Genomic DNA, 19913 nt, shown 5'->3' on the forward strand with positions numbered 1-19913 from the left:
TCAGTCTAAATCTGCAGGTTTGTGTGTCAAACGTGTGTGAATGAAACAAAACACAACTCAAGGTCTGTTTGTGATGAGGAAACAACATTAGAACAGATCAGAGAACAGATACCAGAAATAAAAATACTCAAGTAAAAGAAAAATATCACATGAAAACATCTACTTAAGTAAAAGTATTTAAGTACCTGTTTAAAAATGCACTTAAAGAGTAAAAAGCAAAAGTATTTATCACAGATTTTGAGTCTTATAAAGTTTCAAATGTGGTGATTTTGGTGAATTTTGTTCAACAGAAACAACTGAATCGATAGTTTTTTTCTATTTTTATTTGTATATTTTTGTTTTGTTCAAACTCTGAACATGTTAAAAATAAACCCTGAGGCTTTTCAGCAGGTCTCACTCAATAAAAACTTTTACTTTTCAGTCGTGTTCATAAATGTAGTGGAGTAGAAAGTACAGATACTGCTCTCAAATGTACTCAAGTAAAATGTACGTGAGTATAAATCTGAGGTATCTGTACTTTCCTGCTTCATTACGTTCCACCATTGGCGCTGTAGATGCAACACATTCTGTGGTCGTTATGGTAACAATCTGCAGCTGGAAATACAATAAAACCTGTTGAAAAAGTCTGTTTTATCCCTCTGTGCTACTCGATGGTACATAATGCTCCTACTGCCACCTAGTGGCAGAGTCACATCAGCCTCCTACAGTCGCACGGTTCAAACAGACCAAACTGGACTCTGCATATTAAAAAAAATATTGTCTTTTATTATTTTAGAAAACTATAAACAATGGGCTCGACGGCGTGTCTGAGGTGTGAGGTAATACTGCTGCGTTTCAGACGACGTCACCACATTCCACAGGCCGATGACGTCACATTGAGCACAGATGGGGCTAAAATCGTTCAAACTGTGATACGGTCTAGTTACTAACAGAAATGATCAGGTTCAGTATGTGTGAATTTACATTTTGGATTTTTCGTGGCAAAGCACAACGTAATCAACAGGGAAGTCTGCCCCCACCTGGGAGTAAGACGTCATCACATTCAAAAATCTGAAATTCTGCTGATAAACGACAGTATTTATTTATGTGCAGCGCTTCATTTTCCCTTCTCAACCCAGGAGAAGAAGTTACAGCGCGCCTCGGGGTTGGAGGCGTGGCCCTGAGGACGGGCGCACACAAAAAACTGTTTGCCCACGTTTGGCCCCTCCTTCTTCACGGTGCGGAGGACACACGGCTCCCCATGGACCTTACAGCACGGAGCGGGTGGAGGACCCTTCAGCACGGACTTCCAAAACACTGAGCCTTTTTTGGAATCTGAGGCGTGAGTCGGAGCGTGCGAGGTTAAACCGTCTGCTCTGACGTTGTGTTTGTCTTCCTCCGACTCACGGCTGGGGCACACTCCTGCGGTATCTGTGACCCTGTGTGTGACCGGCGGGTTCGGGGTTGAGTTCACCTCGTCCTGATTGAGATTATTTTCACTTTGCTTATCAGTAGGTTCAACAGGAGAAACAACATTAGCAGTCTTGGGTTTGAAAAACGCGAGCAGGTTTCCATGAGGCTTTGTAATCTTGTTTTTTTTCGCTTTTGGAAGAGCTGAATCTGCGGGCCGCTTTTGACCTCTTGGGTTTAAATTCTCTCTCTTCTCGTCCTCTTCTTGAGAACCAGGTAACTCCGCCTTACCGTCCGACTGAGGCATCTTCTGATCCATCTTCACCAGAAAGCGAGAGAGCTTCTGCTGTTTTCCGGTAAACTCTGGGAGGTACTGTGTGCAGAACGGGGGAGGCTTGGGACTAGGGAGGAGACAGCAGCGCAGTTCTCCCCACACCGGGCAGTGGTCAGATCCCTCCACTTCAGGCATGATATCCGCTCCCACAAACTGCTCTTTAGCCAGTTCACAATCAGCAAATATATAATCAATACGAGTGCCGTAGTTGGTCTGCCTGGCGCCCGTCATCGTTGACCAACACGTGAACGCATTGAGGCGGGTCGGGTGGAAGAAACGAAACATGTCCACAAACTTTCCTCCCTCAGAGTGAGTCTCAGGAGCTTCCTGTTCTTCATCCAGGTCCTCGTCGCCTCCGTCTTGGTCGTCGTGGTTACAGTGTAGAAATCTGTTCAGCCATTTCCTCCCGGGGTTTTCTTTAAAGTCATCCTAAGTGAGACAAAGTAGGTTTAGGTGAAAGACGCAAAGGCAAAACGTAAACTAGATCATTTCTGTGTAGACTCTGCACACCTGACTGGACGACAGGTGCGTAGGAGAAAAAGCACTTGGTCTAAAAGGTTAAGGAAACTCCCGCACACTGTCTCAGGTACATGAGGAAGGTCAGAGCTACCGAAACGTTGTAAGAATAAAATTGAATCAAGAGTGAGACAGTGTGCGGCAGTTTCCTTAACCTTTTAAAACATAAACTAGACAAAACTAGAGAAGTAGAAGAAAAAGTCGATTCTGTAAATGGACTAGCGCCCTCTTCTGGTCAAACAGTGAACCAGCACTGAACTGAAGAAGCAGCTTCGATGAGCATAAAGACTGAAGTGTTTCTCTGCTGTTTATTTAACAATAGTGGCATAAATTAGTTTCCATATTATCGTTTATAGTTTTGTTAGGCCTATGTCCAGTTGACAAAATTGACTTTTTCTTTGACTGTGGATCCTACATGGACGACTGAATGATCACACAAACATAAACTAGAGTATTTATTTAAATTACAATAGGAAGAGACACTGTACTTACGATGTCACTGGGGTCGCAGTGATCGATCGGCCTGTGAGACGTGTTTACATCCCCCAAAACAATCACATGACTGTGAAGAGAATGGGTAAAGTGGATTCCAGTTTGTGTAATCATATTTAGTGTTACATATAATCATAGGTGAAAGTTATTTTAACCAGTGCTTCACCTTCCACTCTTTAAAATGGCTTCTGCTCTGGACTGAAGGAGTTTGTAGAACTGCAGCTTGAACTGTTTCCTCTCTGGTTTTTCAGGATCAGCTCTTGGACAGTACACGTTTATTACAGTGATGAGTTCAGTTCCATCTTCAGATCTGATAAATAAAAAAACAAAAAACATAATCTCATCATTGTCTCTGACAACTCTGACTGTCTAATGTAAATGTACAAATAAAAATCAAGACTGAAGATAGAAAAACACATCGAAAATATATATAAACAGAGGTGCCCATTTGAAAAAGTCATCAGAGTCGAGTTTACTCTTTGTATCGTGAACTGTGTGAAGCATCTCTGAGTGTCATAAAAAGTACTATACAAGTGTTATATGAATCCCTCCCTCCTTTATTAAATCCAGTATGAATTGTATTAATTGATAATACCTGTAGAAAATGGCAAAAAGACAAAATAGAGTTATTGTTTTTATGGTTTGTTCACATGGAGCAGACACTTGAGTCAATGTCTCTCAGAATCTGAGTTTTAATCTCAATGTTTATGTTTAAGTAACAGACATTTGTTCACACTCCTGCTGCACTTACAGGACCCTAAGTCTTACGTGACTTGGTGCTGTGTAATGACGGCACGTCCCTCGTTGTCTAAAAGTTGAAGCTCCTCATTTGAAAACCCTGTTTGATCTCCATAACATCCCACGGCTCCATCGTGGCTCGTCAGGAGCCCCGTGAGCCCCTCCTCTGCTGCACATGGAGTGGCCCGGTCTTTACAGTAAGTGGCGACGCCTATGAAAGCCCCAAAACAAAAGCTGTAGTGATGTGACGTTCATGAGCGAGTCGACTCTTTTGAATCTCATTTATTTAAAAGAACTGAATATTTTTATTTCTAATTATGTATGAGTTTTTACACTGAACCAACACAAGAATCAGCCCAGAAGCAGAGCAGGCGACACGAGGGAGAGATTTGTGCACAAAAAAGAGATTTGGGATTATAATACCAGCTATTATTATTATTGTAGTGCAAGATTGTATTTGGCTTTTCATAATTCCATAGGGTAAACTCGTTCCACTCTCAGTCTGAACCATCTGAGCCTGGATCATGTCTCTGTGATTAGTTTGTTGTTAAAATGAGTTCTCATATTCTGTCATATCCATAAATAGTAAAAGAGACAGTCTTTTGAACGGCTCTTTGAAGAGAAGGGATCCAAAAGATTCGGATCCCAGACCGGAGCTGAAAGTCCCATCATTAAAAATCTGACAGGTGCGGCTAAAAATAAACAACAAATGTTTGGCTCCAGCCTCGTACCTGAATACCCGCTCCGCCCTCGACTGTAGCTGAAAAAGGAGCTGTATCCATCCACAATCGCTGTTCTTTCGTCGAGCAGGTCTCCTGAGGAAAAAAGACACATTTGTGAGGAGGACGTCTGTGGATGGAGCGAGTTTGTTTCTGAAACGTGACTTACTCGTAACCTTTGTTTCCTGAACGCAAATGATATCTGCATCTAGTGAGTCCAGTGCTTTTTTAATGCCACTTCGAAACGTTCTTATACCGTTTATGTTCCATGTGACGATCTTCATTGTGTAATTGTGAAGTTTTATTATTTAATCTCAGTTTTTTTTCTGAGCGAGAGCGCACCCGGAAGTAAACCGGAAGTCACGTGAGTAAAAGCCGGAAGTTTTTTTAGTAATTATTCCAAACATATTTAATTTTTTTTGGTAATTATTTGCATTTATAACACCATTTCAAAGAGATAGTATAGCTGATTGTTGGTGGTGATTTTAATTCATTCCCTTATAGTTTTCTGTGGGTAGTTTTGTGTCGGTTGCAGTCTCTCTTTCGCGCGCTAGAGTGCGTAATGGTGCTGTCACGTTTTCGGCGCGTTTTTGACACACGGCCTCGCCTCCCGAGCTGAAACTGAAACGAGAGAAGCTCACGGGTGGAGGAAGGGCAGGGGCGACCGTCTGCGGCTAAACCAGGCGTCCACACTTAGGGCACAAGCCTCCGTACGTCCCGTGTCAGTCCCGGAGGAAGAAAGAGGCGCGCGCAGTGGAGCCGCGGGTGGAGCGCCTTTATTTACATCTATGGGTGAGCTGCCTCCATCTGTCCTCAGGCAGGTGGGGTTTTCTGATTAAAGAGCTCCTCCAGCATCAAGTGAGGTTTAAGGATGAGAATGTGATGAGTGGGACAGGGGCTGATGAGACGAGTTTGAGGCATGTGTCTGTGTAAATGAGCTAACCACAAAGATGCTAACCGTGCTAACCGTGCTAGCTAACATCCTCTGACTGTTTGACGTCGCAAAAAGCCCAAATGCGATTAGTCACACAAATTAGGCCAATGAGTCTCCCGCTCCCTGTCTGATGGTCATTTTAGGCGCAGTTTGAGTTGGTTTATGCAGATTATCCATGTGAGAATGTTTATTATTCAGAGAAACATGCCCGTGAAGGCGTGAGTTATGTCTCTGCACTTGCTCCTGTGGCTCAGAGACTTTAAAGCAGCTCTGCTCCATGGACCAGCACCAAAGAACATCTCCCACATGAGCCACATGAACCATCTCACATGAGGAGGACTTCAGGGACCGGCCCCCTGATGTAGACCTGGTTTATTCTTGGTGTAGTCCTGGTGTAGTCCTGGTGTAGTCCTGGTGTAGTCCTGGTGTAGTCCTGGTGTAGTCCTGGTGTAGTCCTGGTGTAGTCCTGGTGTAGTCCTGGTGTAGTCCTGGTGTAGTCCTGGTGTAGTCCTGGTTTATTCCTGGTTTAGTCCTGGTGTAGTCCTTGTTTATTCCTGGTGTAGTCCTGGTGTAGTCCTGGTTTATTCCTGGTTTATTCCTGGTTTACTCCTGGTGTAATCCTGGTGTAATCCTTGTTTAGTCCTCGTTTAGTCCTTGTTTCAGTTTTGTGCAGTTAAAACCTGGAACATTTTTCCTGAAGATGTGAGACAGGCCTCGACTTTGACAATGTTTAAATCCAGACTCAGACGGTTCTGTTTAGCTGCTTGTGACTGAAAGGGTTTTATTCTGCACTTTTCTCTTTAATGTTAATTTTATGATAATTAGTTGTGATTATTGTGCTTTTAATGTCTTTCTTATTCTGTAAAGCAGTTTGAATGACCTGGTGTATAAATAAACTTGCTTTGCCTTATGTCAGGACTAGAGCTACACTGACAGAAAGCGTGAAATGAACCTGCTGTTTTGGTTTGGAGGCAGCTGATGCGGGTTAAGAACGCTTTAATAAGCCTCCATCCTGAGCAGCCTGACATGTGCTGGCTGGCTCTTGCTTTTGGGCCAGTAATGGGGGTTTGGAGACATAAGAGCACACGCGGCCCCACCCAGACTGGGCTAATCAATTATAAATGACCCTTCCTTCTGCTGTTTCCTTGTCCACTTTGTTTATTACATTATAATATATGTGCGCTACATTTAGTTTTTTGTCCTTCTCTTTTCGCTTACTCAGCTGTAGTAACATTATGCTAATTAAGGTCGTGGCATTTAATATAATTTCTGACCCTAATTAGTAAACGTTGGCCGTATCTCTAATTAATATGGATTGTGGAGCCCCCTATAGGCTTGAAAAACATGGGATATATTGGCCACACAAAAAGTAACTATACTGAGCAAAAAGGACAGCTTAAAAAATATAAATGGACACTGCACAACAGAAATGATATGAGATTACATTATTCCAATGAAAAAACACCAAAGTCTCTCTGGGAACTGAGAAAAACTGGTTGATTACATCTGTTGTTGCAGTGAAGTGATGCCAGTGGAGTAAACCGGAGAGAGCCATGCTGGAGGCGGACGCGGATCCCGGCGCGGACGCAGTGCCCGGAGACGGGGAGATGGAGCCGGGAAGCGGAGACCTGAAATCTGAAGTGCTCCGGCTGACTCTGGAGCTTCAGGAGGCCACAGAGGAGAAGCTGCAGGCTGCGCGGTATGGGCTGGTGGTGCTGGAGGAAAGCTCTGCCCTGAAGATGAAGCACAGACAACTGGAAGAGGAACATGAGACGCTCAAAGTGGAGCTGCAGCAGCTCAGAGAGGTGAGCACACTGTACATCATCATTAAATAAGGAATGAATCTAATGCTTGTTCTCAGGTTCTCAGATGTTTTATTCTTGATGATTTGTTTAAGAAAGTAATGCAAATGTTTCTAATAACAGATAGAAGGATAATTTGCATCTAGTTAAATGCATCAGTTAAAATGGAGTTATTATGCACTGGGCCTCAGAGTTGATGATCTTTTTGTGTTTCAGTAATAAGATTGTTCCTATTTGTTAAATGTGTCAGGACACAAAGGCGGGCTTGTGTTCGATTGTTCAAAGCTGTTTATCACTCTGTTATGACACTGGTTCAGAGTTTAATCTATTTTACATAATTTCTATAAAGCCAATTTCTTGGCAGTTCACTCGGCTTTGACTGTGTAATAACTGAAGAATGACCCCATCTGTTTGAGATTATATAACCATAACATGATGTTTATTTAAGTGTGAATGAAACATGTTCATTTAGTTCATATTTTCTGAGTCACTGAGCTCATGAGTCACTGTGTTTGTGTTTTTACTTTAACACAAAAGAACATTACAGTTGTTTATTTCTTTATTTTCATGTTTTTACTTTCAGGCGTTTGCAGATTCTGTGAGCAGCCAAAAGCGTGCAGCTGCTGATGGAGAATGCCGTGAGGAAAGCTTACTGCAGGAAACTGCCTCCAAAGAGGCTGCCATGGCAACAAGGATGGAGGAGATACAGGCGGAGCTAAAGCAGACGAGACTCGCTCTGAGTAACGCTCACGCTGAGATCGACAGACTGGCCGTTCTGTCCACTCAGTTAAAGAAGGTCTGAGCTCTGATCAATATCTGTATTAGTTTGGATCAGCTGTAATGACTCACTGCGTCCACAGGAGTGTGAATGTCTGGAGGCTGAGAAAGGCCATCTGAGAGACGAAATGAAGGAGTTTAAAGTGCGAGAGCTGCGACAGCTACAGGACAACAGTGAACTAGAAGAAGAAAACACATCTCTGCAAAAACAAGTGTCTGTGCTGAAGGAAAACCAGGTGCGCCCATTTCTCACACAATGGTTTAGTCCAGACACTTTAAAAATTAAACACAAACGTGCAGCTGACTCTCTAAAAACTAAAAACACATTCTTGACTCACCTTTGACCTTTTGTAGGTGGAGTTTGAGACCATGAAGCTGGAGCTGACGCAGAGGAGCGAGGAGCAGGACGAGCTGAGGGCCCAGCTGGACGAGGCGGCGCGGCTGAAGGAGATCGCGGAGCGGCAGCTGGACGAGGCTCTGGAGGCTCTGAGTGAGGAGCGGGAGCAGAAGAACTGTCTGCGCAGGGAGCTCTCTGCCCTGACCCTCAACCCCTTCGAGTCCAACCTGGAGCTACATCTGGACCACCTGGACGACGGTCAGGAGGAGGGTCAGGGCGGAGACGCTGAGGGAGAGGAGCAGGACTCTGCCTTTAACAACAGTCCTGGGTCCACTCCCGGTTCTGCTAACCCTCCTCACTCTGCGGGCTCCAAAGCTAACGGCCTCGTCCACCGCTCGGGGCCGCGGCGAGCTCCGGCTTCTGGGCTGGTGTCCGACCTCCTGAGCGAGCTGCACTTTTCTGACAGCCAGAAACTAAAACAGCAACTTTTACAGGTAAGAATTCAGTGACTTCAGTGATGAATATGTTTCATACCACGACCAGTCAAAGGTTTGGACCCGCCCTCTCATTCAGTTTTTTTATATATTTTTACTACTTTCTACATGAAGCAAGATGTAAAGAATTATGCAATAAAGAAAAAAAGTTAAATTTTTCAGCAAAGGGGAGGACACGTGAGGATTTGAATATAAACTACTATTTAGTTATTTAAGTTTTTTCTTTACTGCATTATTCCATATATCATACTTTATATATCTGATGTCTTCTGTTTGTGTATAAAAATAAATAATACATTTTAAAAAATACAAATATATAGTACTACATAAACTAATAATACATAATATTATTGTAAGAATTAGGGATGGAGCGAGATACAATTTCCACAAAACCAAGACACAAGATCAGGTTCACGAGACGAGACGAGATTTTGACATAATGTAAAATAAATGAATTATCCAGTTCACAAGTGTGGTGTTGCAAACATTTCATTTATTTTATTTAATAATTTTGTTCTAAACCTGCTTTTTGGAGCTACAGCTTCTGAAGAGCTGCACCTCGTCAGCACTTAATCCTTTTTGTCCAATCCAAATGTAAATACACAGACTAAAAACTCAAGAGGTCATTTTTCAAGCCCGTGTCATTTTTTTTTTCTTCTTTTTCGTCTCGTGGCTCCAGATCTCGTCCCGTCCATTGTAAGCATCATTCTAAAACTGTATATTTTTTGCAGGTTGAACGAGAGAAATCAGGCCTGACCAGTAAAGTGGAGGAGCTTCAGATGCAGCTGGTGATGTCCAAACAGGCTCTGAGTCAACACGAGGACAAGGTGGAGGCTCTGACCCGGGAGCTGGAGGCCGTGAGGAACGGCTCTCGCCCCAAAACGGGAGGAGACGAACCAGAGAACGGAGAAGTGTTTGACTATGAAGTGGACACCAAGAGTAAGGAGGTGCTTGAAGCCAGGATGCGAGCCGCCAGCGAAGAACTGTTGAAACTCAGAGATGAGCTGTCTCAAGCAGGAGCCCGGTACAACAACCTGGAGCAGAGATACAAACAGGAGAAGGAGCGATGGAGGTCTGAGGCTCAGGAGCTCGCAGATAAAATCAGGCACTGCATCAAGTCCAGCAAACAAGACCAAGAACGCATCACCGAGCTGGAGAAGGAGATCGGGGCCACGAGGAAAGTGGCCATCGATTCAGAGGGGCATTTGAGCGTCGCACAGGAAGAGCTGCTCGCCTTCTCCGAGGAGCTGTCCAACCTCTACCACCACATCTGCGTCTGCAACAACATCACGCCCAAACGAGTGACTCTGGACTACTACAGAGGAGGCGGGGGCAGCGGGCGGAGGCTAGTCCACCCTCAGCACAGCGTCCCGAAGAAGCGCCCAGATGAAACGTTCATCTCCAAAGCGGCGGCGCTGCAGTTCATGGGCGAGGTGGACAGCTGCGGGACCAGTGGGGAGTCCTCCAGCTGCCCGGGGTCCCCCACGCTGGACTTCAGGGACCCCTCCAATGTGCGCAACCTGGTGGCCGTCATACGCTGCCAGATCAAACACCTCCGGGTAAGAAAATGTACCATTACTGCACAAGAGAAATATTTATATAAAACTCATCAGCTCCAGTGAGAGCACAGTGGACAAACAGGGAACTGCACAAAGTACTGCAATAGAATTAAAAAAATACAGTACTTTTATCACTGGGGCAGCTCATTTTAAGTAAAAGTACAGATATTGTGGTAAAGTTACTCAGTATCATATGAAAAAATTTACTTAAGTAACTCTATTTAAGTACCGATTAAAAATGCACTTAAAGAGTAAAAAGTAAAAGTATTTCACAGATTTTGATAAAGTATTACAGTAAAATTGATTCAAAATGACGCATATTTTGGTCACAGTAACAATACAAATCAATTTCTTATTTTTTGTTAAGATTTTTGTTTATTTACTTTAGTTTTTGCTCAAAGTCGAAGCTTGAACTCGAAAACTTTAGTCAGGATGTTTCCACAAACACGGTAAAAATAACCCTCAAATCAAATGAAAAATACTTTTACTTTTCAGTCCTGTTAAAAAATGTAATGTAGTAGAAAGTACAGATACTGCTCTCAAATGTAGTGTAGTAAAAGGAAAAAGTACACACTGTAAAATGTACTGAAGTAAATATTACACAAAATTAACTCTTGTAGCTTTAAGTCGTGTTTTAAAACCTCCTCAAAAACAGACCTGGAGTTGTGTTTTGTTTCATTCACACATGTTTGAGTCACACTTTATTATTAGTCTGTTACATCAACAAAACTCAAAACGCTCTGTTCCACCTTGTGATGTCATCAAGTGGTAGTTTTCCAAGTTAACTCCTCCTTTTACCTTTAGTTCAGTCGTGATAAGTGACAACTCCAGGACTGAAATGATCCAAATGATTCTATAAATGAAGGTGTGTGGAGTTTAAAAACACAGTGGAGCACTTCCTGTATCACCACATGATGACATCACAAGGTGGAACAGAGTGTTTTCAGTTTGAGAGAAGAACTCAGCCTAAATCTGCAGGTTTGTGTGTGAAACATGTGACAATGAAACAAAACACAACTCCAGGTCTGTGTGTGACGAGGAAACATTAGAACAGATCAGAGAATAGTGAAATATGAGCTCTTTAACTTGTACTTTACTCTCCATCACTGATTGGCACAAATATCAATATCCTCTTTAAATAAATACGTAGTTCTACCTGTTCAAACCTTAATGCTCACAGGGTTATTTCAAATGTTCATAATCCCAGTTTTTAAACATGTTTTGCAAATATAATTACAAACCCTTACACTTCCTGAGCGTTCAGCCTGTGTCCTCCGTGTGAAAACGGCGTGAAGCAGCTAATTACCAGATCAGACGACTCCCTGAACTTCAGCCCCAAATCCGCTGCAGGCTGTGCGCTTTGGCGGCACGTGGGCCTGTGTTTGAATGGAGCAGATTATCACAGTTCAAAGTCGACGCTCGACAAAAAGAAAGAATCCTTTAAGAAAACAGTTAGAGACTCTGTGTATTAAAGCTCTACTATGTAACTTTTCTTGTCGCAGTGGAAATGTTATATTGGTTTGGAATGTTCCGCAGTATGGCATTGATTAAACTCATCTATCTGTCATTTATTAACAGGGATTTGTTTTGCTCAGTAATGAAAATATGTTCTATTGAGAGCGGACTCGCCTCTCCACAGTTTTGACCTGTAATTTGGTAATGTTTGTCGCCATGGAGATAGATATGTTGTCAGGCAAATAAACTAGCCACCAGAAAAATTACAAAGTGTAGTTTTAAGAGGCAAAATGACAATTCAAGTAGATAATAATAATAATAATAATAATCTAAACTGTGAGTCTGAGTCTCTTTAACGTGTAATTCCTCTCTCTGACCACAGGTGGCAGTAGACGTGTGTCGTCAGCAGGGGGCCATGCCGTACTCCGGGCTCAGTGCCAGCGTGGAGGCCGAGCGCGACACCGAGAGCCTGATGGAGGAGGTCCTGAAACTCAAGTCGCTCCTGAGCACCAAGAGGGAGCAGATCGCGACGCTCAGGACTGTGCTGAAGGCAAACAAACAGGCGAGTGTCAGCGAGCGCCGCTTTAAACGTGTCATTTAAAGTTTGAAAACATGAGAAACTCAAGGATCCACCTTCAGGCTCAAACTAGCACTGATATTTTTTCATATATTTTATTTTGACTTCTCTTATTGCTTTACATTCACAGATTTTTACCTTAAAACTAATCTGTAATAATCCAACTTTAGACTTAAGTATAGATCTTATGTGTCCAGACTGGAGCCTTTTAGCTGTGGTTTTTCCTTCCTCTTCTTGATCATGTGACAAGTGTTAATTCAGCTACTTTTCTGTATTTGAGGTATTTGAGTTCAAGGGTCAAAGGTCACGTCAATCTCTTTAATACAGATTTAGTTTAGTCCAAATTCTACCAGGTTTTATTGATTCTGAACAGTTAAAATATCAGTGGTAAAACATGACTCTGAAACTTTATTTATCTTTTATTATTTAACTTTTTTTATTCATTCTAATGTTTTCCCTCATGTTTCTGTTAAAATCTAATTAAAACAGTTTATTAAACAAAAAGTGTTTGTTTCCCTGATTCTCAGACGGCAGAACTCGCTTTGTCCAACCTCAAAACCAAGTACGAGACAGAAAAAGGCATGGTGTCTGAGACGATGGTGAGACTCCGCAACGAGCTGAAGGCGCTGAAAGAAGACGCCGCCACCTTCTCCTCGCTCAGAGTCATGTTCGCCAGTCGGTGAGGCGTTTCAGACCTTTATCTGTGGGACGTGACCCTCTCGAGTTCTGTCTGTGGGACGTGAACCTCGTATGTTCTGAGTCTGATTGAGTTTACATGTCGTTCTTTACCTGGTCTGGTCGTTTTGTTCCGTTCCTCTTGTCACTCCTTTAATCTGATTATAATACTTAGTGCGGCGAGGACGGTCAGGGTCACGTGAAGATTAGAGCCCACGTGCTTCGCCCTTGTGCGAGCGGGACTTGGGATCCACAGAGCCGATACTGGGAGCCGATACTGGGATTGAGTATCTGCTTCCAAATATCGGTTGAGTCGATCTCCTGGTTGGACGTGTGAATCGATGTTTTAAGACTATTTATTGTTAGTATTTGACCCAAAAAGTCTAATGTTTGAACTTTTATTTATACAAAGCAACACCAGCGACATGACACATTTAGATCAGGTTTGTCTTATTTTATTTTTGTTTAAATGTTATTTTCAGTCTCTGGTATCGTTTGGTATCGGGAATCGACAGACACTTAAAGCCGTAGTGTCTAAATCGGTATCAGATCTGAAAGAGCCGTATCGTGCGTCTCGAGGGGGGAGCGGTTAGGACAGAGAGCTGCGTCATGGTGAAGACAAACCACATGTTCCTCACTCATCACTAATCTCTTCTGAACGTGCTGGTCACCTGCTGGTCACCTGCTGGTCACCTGCTGGTCACCTGCTGGTCCAGGACATTATTCTCTGTTTTGTTTTCAGTTTTTGTTCCGTATTTGTTCTGAAAAGGTGATATTTAATGATTATTTGAGAGGATTTGAGGGGTGTGAACGTGTCTCTCACAGGAGGCACATGAAGGATTAGAGCTTCAGTCGAGCTGCTGCTTCACTGTAGAAGTGTGTTTTGGTGCCCTCATGTGGATGTTTGGAGTTATTGCATCTTGTGTGACTGACATTCTTTGACTTTGGTTTAATTTACTAATGTTTAATTATAAAATGCATTCAGTAATAACATGGGTTTGAATCTACAGTGTTGGGTTTGTGTTTATCTAACAAACACGACCTGTCAAACGTTTGGACACACCCTCTTATTTCTTTATTTTTACAACTTTTTACGTTTTATAAACACACAGAAGACGTCAAATATGTGAAGTAAGATATATGGAAGTATGTAGCAAAGAACAACTTAACTTAAATAACTCTACTATATTTTAAAATGATATATTCCCTGTACGTAGCTTCTTATGTTTGATGTCTTCTGTTTGTATCTAAAATAAATAATCACTGAGAGGGTGTGTCCAGACGTTCGCCCGGTCGTTTAACTCTGTGGCGCTTGTGCATGCGGCGTGCTCACGGTGTGTGTCTCACAGGTGTGATCAGTACGTCACTCAGCTGGACGAGATGCAGAGGCAGCTGGCGGCGGCGGAGGATGAGAAGAAAACTCTGAACTCTCTGCTGCGGATGGCCATCCAGCAGAAACTGGCCCTGACCCAGCGGCTGGAGGACCTGGAGGCCGCGCCCATGTCCCCTCACAGTCTGAACAGCAGCCCACGCCGCTCCCGCACGAAAGAGCTCGCCGCGAAATCGGGCCGCGCCGCCCGCAGCCCCCGAGCCAGCCCCGCACGGACCCCCATGAGGAGCAGCCCCCGAGCCAGCCCCGTCCCCGGCAACAGCGTCCCCGCCATGGCGACGCACCACCTCCGAGCCCTGACGCGGAGCCTACACGCGAGCCCGCACACGAGCCCAGTAAGAACCGACCCGCCCTCTGAGCTCTCTGCCCCGGGACACAGGTCCGGCAGGGGGCGCACTGTCCCTAGAGACGCCACCTTCATTAGGAGCCGCAGCGTCGCAGCAGCGGCGCCGTGTGCGGAGCGTAAAACCTCCGTGAGCTCGGTCAGGAGTGACGTCGTGGTCATAGAAGGTCATAACGCAAAGAGCGGCCCCTCAAACCGCAGAGCTTCAGTCCCTATGCGTCAGGACACGTTTATCTCCGCTCGCGTCGTACCAGCCTCCGACCTCAAATCCTCCTTATTTTCCTCCTCCAGTGAAAGTCTAACCTCCACTAAAAGTGTGAGTGTGCATGCTAACGCTAACGCTAACGCTAATGCTAACAAGTCTGAAGCTTGGGCTGATAACTCTGTGCGTAGAAAACAGCAGCAGCCTCAGAGGTCCAGCTCCGTCCAGGCGGCGCCGTGTCCGATCACGTCACGATTAGACGCGTTGATGAAGGCGAATTTCCCCGAAGTGCATGAGGCTAATGTTTACAATCCACGGGGAAGAGGGAAGAACAGCGCGGCGTGTAGAGAGTCCAGACACAGAGCGTCAGCGTCAACAAACAGAGTCACTGATGAAACGCAGGCATTTTCAAACAAAGGGAGTAAGGCTTATCAAGGCACGAGGGCTCGCAGCTCACACTCCAAATCCTCCCGACGTCGATAAAGCCACAGTAAACACGCACAAAACACACACAGTGACATATTGTGATTACTTTTGTTGCCTCTTGTGTTGTTGTTTTTGTACTAAATCTGTTTCTGTCTGTTTCCACCTCGTCTCTGTAGCGCTGAAACACTCCTTCCATTACTTCAGCTCCCCACTTCTTCATAAGGACGTGTCTTCATGTTGACTCCTGGCTCCTCCTCCTTCCTCCCCCGACTCAAGACCCTGTTCATCCCTGATCTGGTGACACATTCCCCAACATGGACCTTTTAAAGAAGACCTATTGTGCTTGAGCCTGTTCTATAGTTAGAATCTACGACACCCGTGGATCGTTATGGTATAATTTGCACATTTTAAGTCATAATATTCATTTAAAACGACTTAATAAATCACGTAGTAAAGACTGCGGTGCCCGGTGGGAGCTGACGTCGCCGTAAACGTAAAAGTTGTCGGCCCCTCCTACGATTTTTCTTTTCATTATTACCAAAATGACGACGCAACGCTGCCGAATCCTACGTGTATCATCGATTTAAGAAAATAAAATTGGTGAAGGAAGTATTGGTGGCGGTTAAAACAGGTTGATAGTCAAAATAGCGTCTTGAAAATGAGATTAAATATTGCTCAAACGTGCACGAATCACTCCAAAAACAACTTTGCGAGGTTAAAAGAGAAAAGGAAACCGCTACAACACGGTTCAAATCTCTGACAAGTTGGTTTTGCATAATAAGTCTGCTTTAAAGTTAAACTCTCTCATTCAGTCCGATGGGTTTCCTCTTGTTACGGGAAACCCGCCCCCTGGAGTCGGATGAAGAGACTGACGCTGCTCATCGCTTTTGTGAAGTCACTGATTTTGTCTTGTCTGAAGTAGCTCCATCTTAGATCCTCCATCTTAGATCCTGTTTCATGAAGAATTGTTTTGTGTTAAACCACTATCAGTATTTGGTCCCTGAAGTGCAGTGAGCGCTGAGCCTCGGCCTGTCACGAAAAAGACTCAAGTGCAACAGACAAAGACTCAAGTGCAACAGACTCACGAAAAAGACTCGAGTGTAACAGACTCACGAAAAAGACTCAAGTGCAACAAAGACTCACGACAAAGACTCACGACAAAGACTCACGACAAAGACTCACGACAAAGACTCACGACAAAGACTCACGACAAAGACTCACGACAAAGACTCACGACAAAGACTCACGACAAAGACTCAAGTGCAACAAAGACTCACGACAAAGACTCACGACAAAGACTCACGACAAAGACTCACGACAAAGACTCACGACAAAGACTCAAGTGCAACAAAGACTCACGACAAAGACTCACGACAAAGACTCACGACAAAGACTCACGACAAAGACTCACGACAAAGACTCACGACAAAGACTCACGACAAAGACTCAAGTGCAACAAAGACTCACGACAAAGACTCAAGTGCAACAAAGACTCACGACAAAGACTCACGACAAAGACTCACGTGCAACAAAGACTCACGTGCAACAAAGACTCACGTGCAACAAAGACTCACGTGCAACAAAGACTCACGTGCGACAAAGACTCACGTGCGACAAAGACTCACGTGCGACAAAGACTCACGTGCGACAAAGACTCACGTGCGACAAAGACTCACGTGCGACAAAGACTCACGTGCGACAAAGACTCACGTGCGACAAAGACTCACGTGCGACAAAGACTCACGACAAAGACTCACGTGCGACAAAGACTCACGACAAAGACTCAAGTGCGACAAAGACTCACAACAAAGACTCAAGTGCAACAGACGGACTGTCAGGATAACGCGTTAGGGTTTGATATATCGCTGAAGTAAATATAAAAGATAAACTGTAATATTAAAAGTCTGTGTGTCCCTCAGTCGTCCAGGTCTGATCCAGAGCAAAAGACAAAGTTTCAATCCGTCAGCTGGACAAATCGTAAATCGATTTAAACTTCGTCTTTTGCTTCAGTAATATTGAAACTAATTTAATTTATGCCACTGACACAAAAACCCAAGAGCAGATTTAAACTATTTAAAATCTTCAATAATATTCAAAATCATGAGCTGCAAGAAATAAACAGCAGAAAAAAACACTTTAGTCGTTAGTTTGAGTCTGTAATTAAGTTATTTAATCTAAAGTTTTACAGCTTAAATCTTATTTTATTCTCAAAAAATAACCAATAGTTTCCCAATAGTGCAAAGAAAAACTAAACACGATGAATATTGACCCAAAAAAATTACTGTTCCATCGTTTATAAACTGAACCATAAATAGAAATAGTGATTATTGTGACCGGTTTAGCAAATAGAAATGATCACGTAAACCACATGTGTCAAACTTAAGATCATTTTGACTCAGAATAACCTTAAATCAGGATGAGGGTTTTCATTTTACGTCATTTAAAAACATGAACTGGACTAAGGGATAAATAGAGTGATAAAAGTCAGAAAGAATAAAAGAATTTTCTTAGATCAACGTAACATCTGAGCTGAAGAGAATTTACTGATATCGACTTACAGATATCGCTTCTGACGATATCCTGGTTGGACAGATCGATGTAATGAGACTATGAGACCAACCAGAACCGTATTTTCCGGACTATACGTCGCTCTGGAGTATAAGTCTCACCAGCCAAAAAAAAAAAAAAAAAAACTAAATAATGAAGAAAAAAACATGTACAAGTCGAAATTTATTTTGCAAATCCGAGACCAAGAACAGACATCGTATCTTTTAATAATAATCCAGTTTGTTTTAAGGAAATAAAATGCAGTTTCCAGTCTCTGCTCTGGTATCGGTTCATATATCGACACGTTCTTAAAGCCATAGTATCGAAATCTGTATCGGAACTGAAAAAGCTGGATTGGTGCGTCTGTAGTTGAGTTTCCAAGAAGTGCAAAGAAAAGTTTTACACGATAAACCGAGTCATAAAAACATTCAAATCCGTCTTTCACATTGAAGCACTGAGCTGACGCAGTCGTGATCGTGACAGGCCGAGTTTACGACGGCGACAGAAGGATTCACGTTTTTAAACCTTTTGCCTTTTAAACCTGTGAAGCCTGTGTGAATAATCTGCCTGTTTTTTTTAGTAGATTTGTGTTTTAACCCGCGGCAGGAGTAGTTCTATAGTGCAATGCAGCCTCACGTGGTTGTTTTCTACTGACCGACGCATCTTAAACTGTTGGACGGCTCGAGCTCGTCTGTTAGCTTAGCGGTTAGCCTAGCAAACCCTTTAACTCCAGTCCAAAAGTCCCACTGAACTGACGGATAAAGATTCCTCGTCAAAAACGTCACCTCAGGTCAAAATGCAAACGGATAAAATTGATTTTGTTGTACTTTGAAAACTATGCAGATCCCGTTGAGTGCAGTGCCTCCTTTTAGAAAAACAACAGCTTTTACTTTGATATTTTTTGTTTTTTTTCTATTTAAGGATTTGCTCATTTCTGCTGCATGGTCTCATCCCAGTGACGTCCATCTACAATCATCCATATTTGTTTTTTTTTGTTTTGTTTTTGCTGCTCCGTGTCTCATCTGAAGCTTTACTTTTAAAAAATCAAATTCTCTTGCGATAAAACGTCAGATCAAACAGTTGAAAATGTGGAAACGCAGAGTTTATTTAAAGTAGAAACACTTTTATCATGGTTTTGTCGAGATTTACAATTTTTTTTTGCACTGTTTAAAATGCATTTTTATTAAAGCTGCACTGTGTAACCTTTCTGGAGACGGGCGCACTACCTACTCGCCTCCATAGAGATGACATTACTTTGTTTAGAATGTTTCGCAGTACGGCATTACACTTATTTACATGTATTTTGCCTGATTCGATTACAGTTTTTTCTGGATTATAAGTCGCACCAGCCAAAAAAAAATATAATAATGAAGAAAAAAACACATAAAACATAAGTCGCACTGGAATGAGTCACATTTTGGGGAAATTTATTTTACAAAATCCAAGACATTTTATCTTTTAAGTCAAGTTCTAATAATAATAATAAAATGTGGACCAACAGGCTGAATATAAATGTGTTACGTTAGTGTGATGTACTGATATTTATTCAGCTCCATGAAGCACAGACAGAACTGAACACGTGTCTGGTTTGTTAACGTAAGATATTAACAGTTAATCAGATAAATAAAGCAGAAAAAACAACAAGTTTACTCTGGATCTCACTCCAAATCAATAAATCCATTGAATTCTTCGTCCTCGGTGTCGCTTCTGAAAAACTCCACCCACTCCAAAGGAAGAAGATGAAGACGTGAAATTATATATTTGAATAATTTCACTTATAAGTCGCAGCTCTGGACAAACTATGAAAAAAAAGTGCAACTTATAATCCGGAAAATACGATACATGTTTTACTGCTCAAAAATCCTTCTAATGGCCACCTCTTCGCAGATCTGACCTGTAACTTTGTCCGATGTCATTGCTCTGCCGTAATGTTCCGCAGTGCAGCTTTAAAACCCCGTTGACCTGGAGACGGCTCATGATCGTTCGCGCCTTCGGACAGTGGCTCTTTTTAGGAATCGTAGATAAACTAGATTTTATGGTGTAACTTTTATTTTTCCTGTAGTAAAGTCCTGCTGATTTGCTTTAGTGCCTTGTTTTTTTATTCTATATTTGTTTTTGTTTTTTACCCGTCACAAATGTAAGACTCAAATCTCTGAACTTTTATCACCGTTAAACACTTTGAAGAGTTTAACGCCTCAATATTGCAT

At 42.8% G+C, this 19913-nt stretch overlaps 2 protein-coding genes across 2 annotated transcripts; one reads left to right on the forward strand and one right to left on the reverse strand.

Annotated features, from left to right (window-relative positions):
- Positions 1-546: 546 nt before the first annotated feature.
- apex2 (APEX nuclease (apurinic/apyrimidinic endonuclease) 2) lies at positions 547-4558 on the reverse strand. The gene is made up of 6 exons (XM_033969251.2): positions 4358-4558; positions 4201-4284; positions 3500-3680; positions 2898-3041; positions 2732-2801; positions 547-2152 (listed from the first exon to the last, which is right to left on the reverse strand). The coding sequence occupies exons 1-6, from the start codon at positions 4470-4472 to the stop codon at positions 1097-1099; spliced, it is 1650 nt and encodes a 549-aa protein (XP_033825142.1). The 5' UTR covers positions 4473-4558; the 3' UTR covers positions 547-1096.
- Positions 4559-4747: 189 nt separating this feature from the next.
- zgc:162200 (uncharacterized protein LOC558638 homolog) lies at positions 4748-18146 on the forward strand. Its single transcript, XM_033969245.2, has 10 exons — positions 4748-4980; positions 6641-6927; positions 7508-7720; positions 7785-7937; positions 8056-8532; positions 9264-10091; positions 11929-12108; positions 12651-12802; positions 14148-14523; positions 15336-18146. Exons 2-10 carry the CDS (start codon positions 6676-6678, stop codon positions 15339-15341), a joined length of 2637 nt encoding a protein of 878 aa, XP_033825136.1. The 5' UTR covers positions 4748-4980; positions 6641-6675; the 3' UTR covers positions 15342-18146.
- Positions 18147-19913: the final 1767 nt, after the last annotated feature.

Source organism: Periophthalmus magnuspinnatus, chromosome 7 (genome assembly GCF_009829125.3).
Source record: "Periophthalmus magnuspinnatus isolate fPerMag1 chromosome 7, fPerMag1.2.pri, whole genome shotgun sequence".
Lineage (NCBI taxonomy): Eukaryota > Metazoa > Chordata > Actinopteri > Gobiiformes > Gobiidae > Periophthalmus > Periophthalmus magnuspinnatus.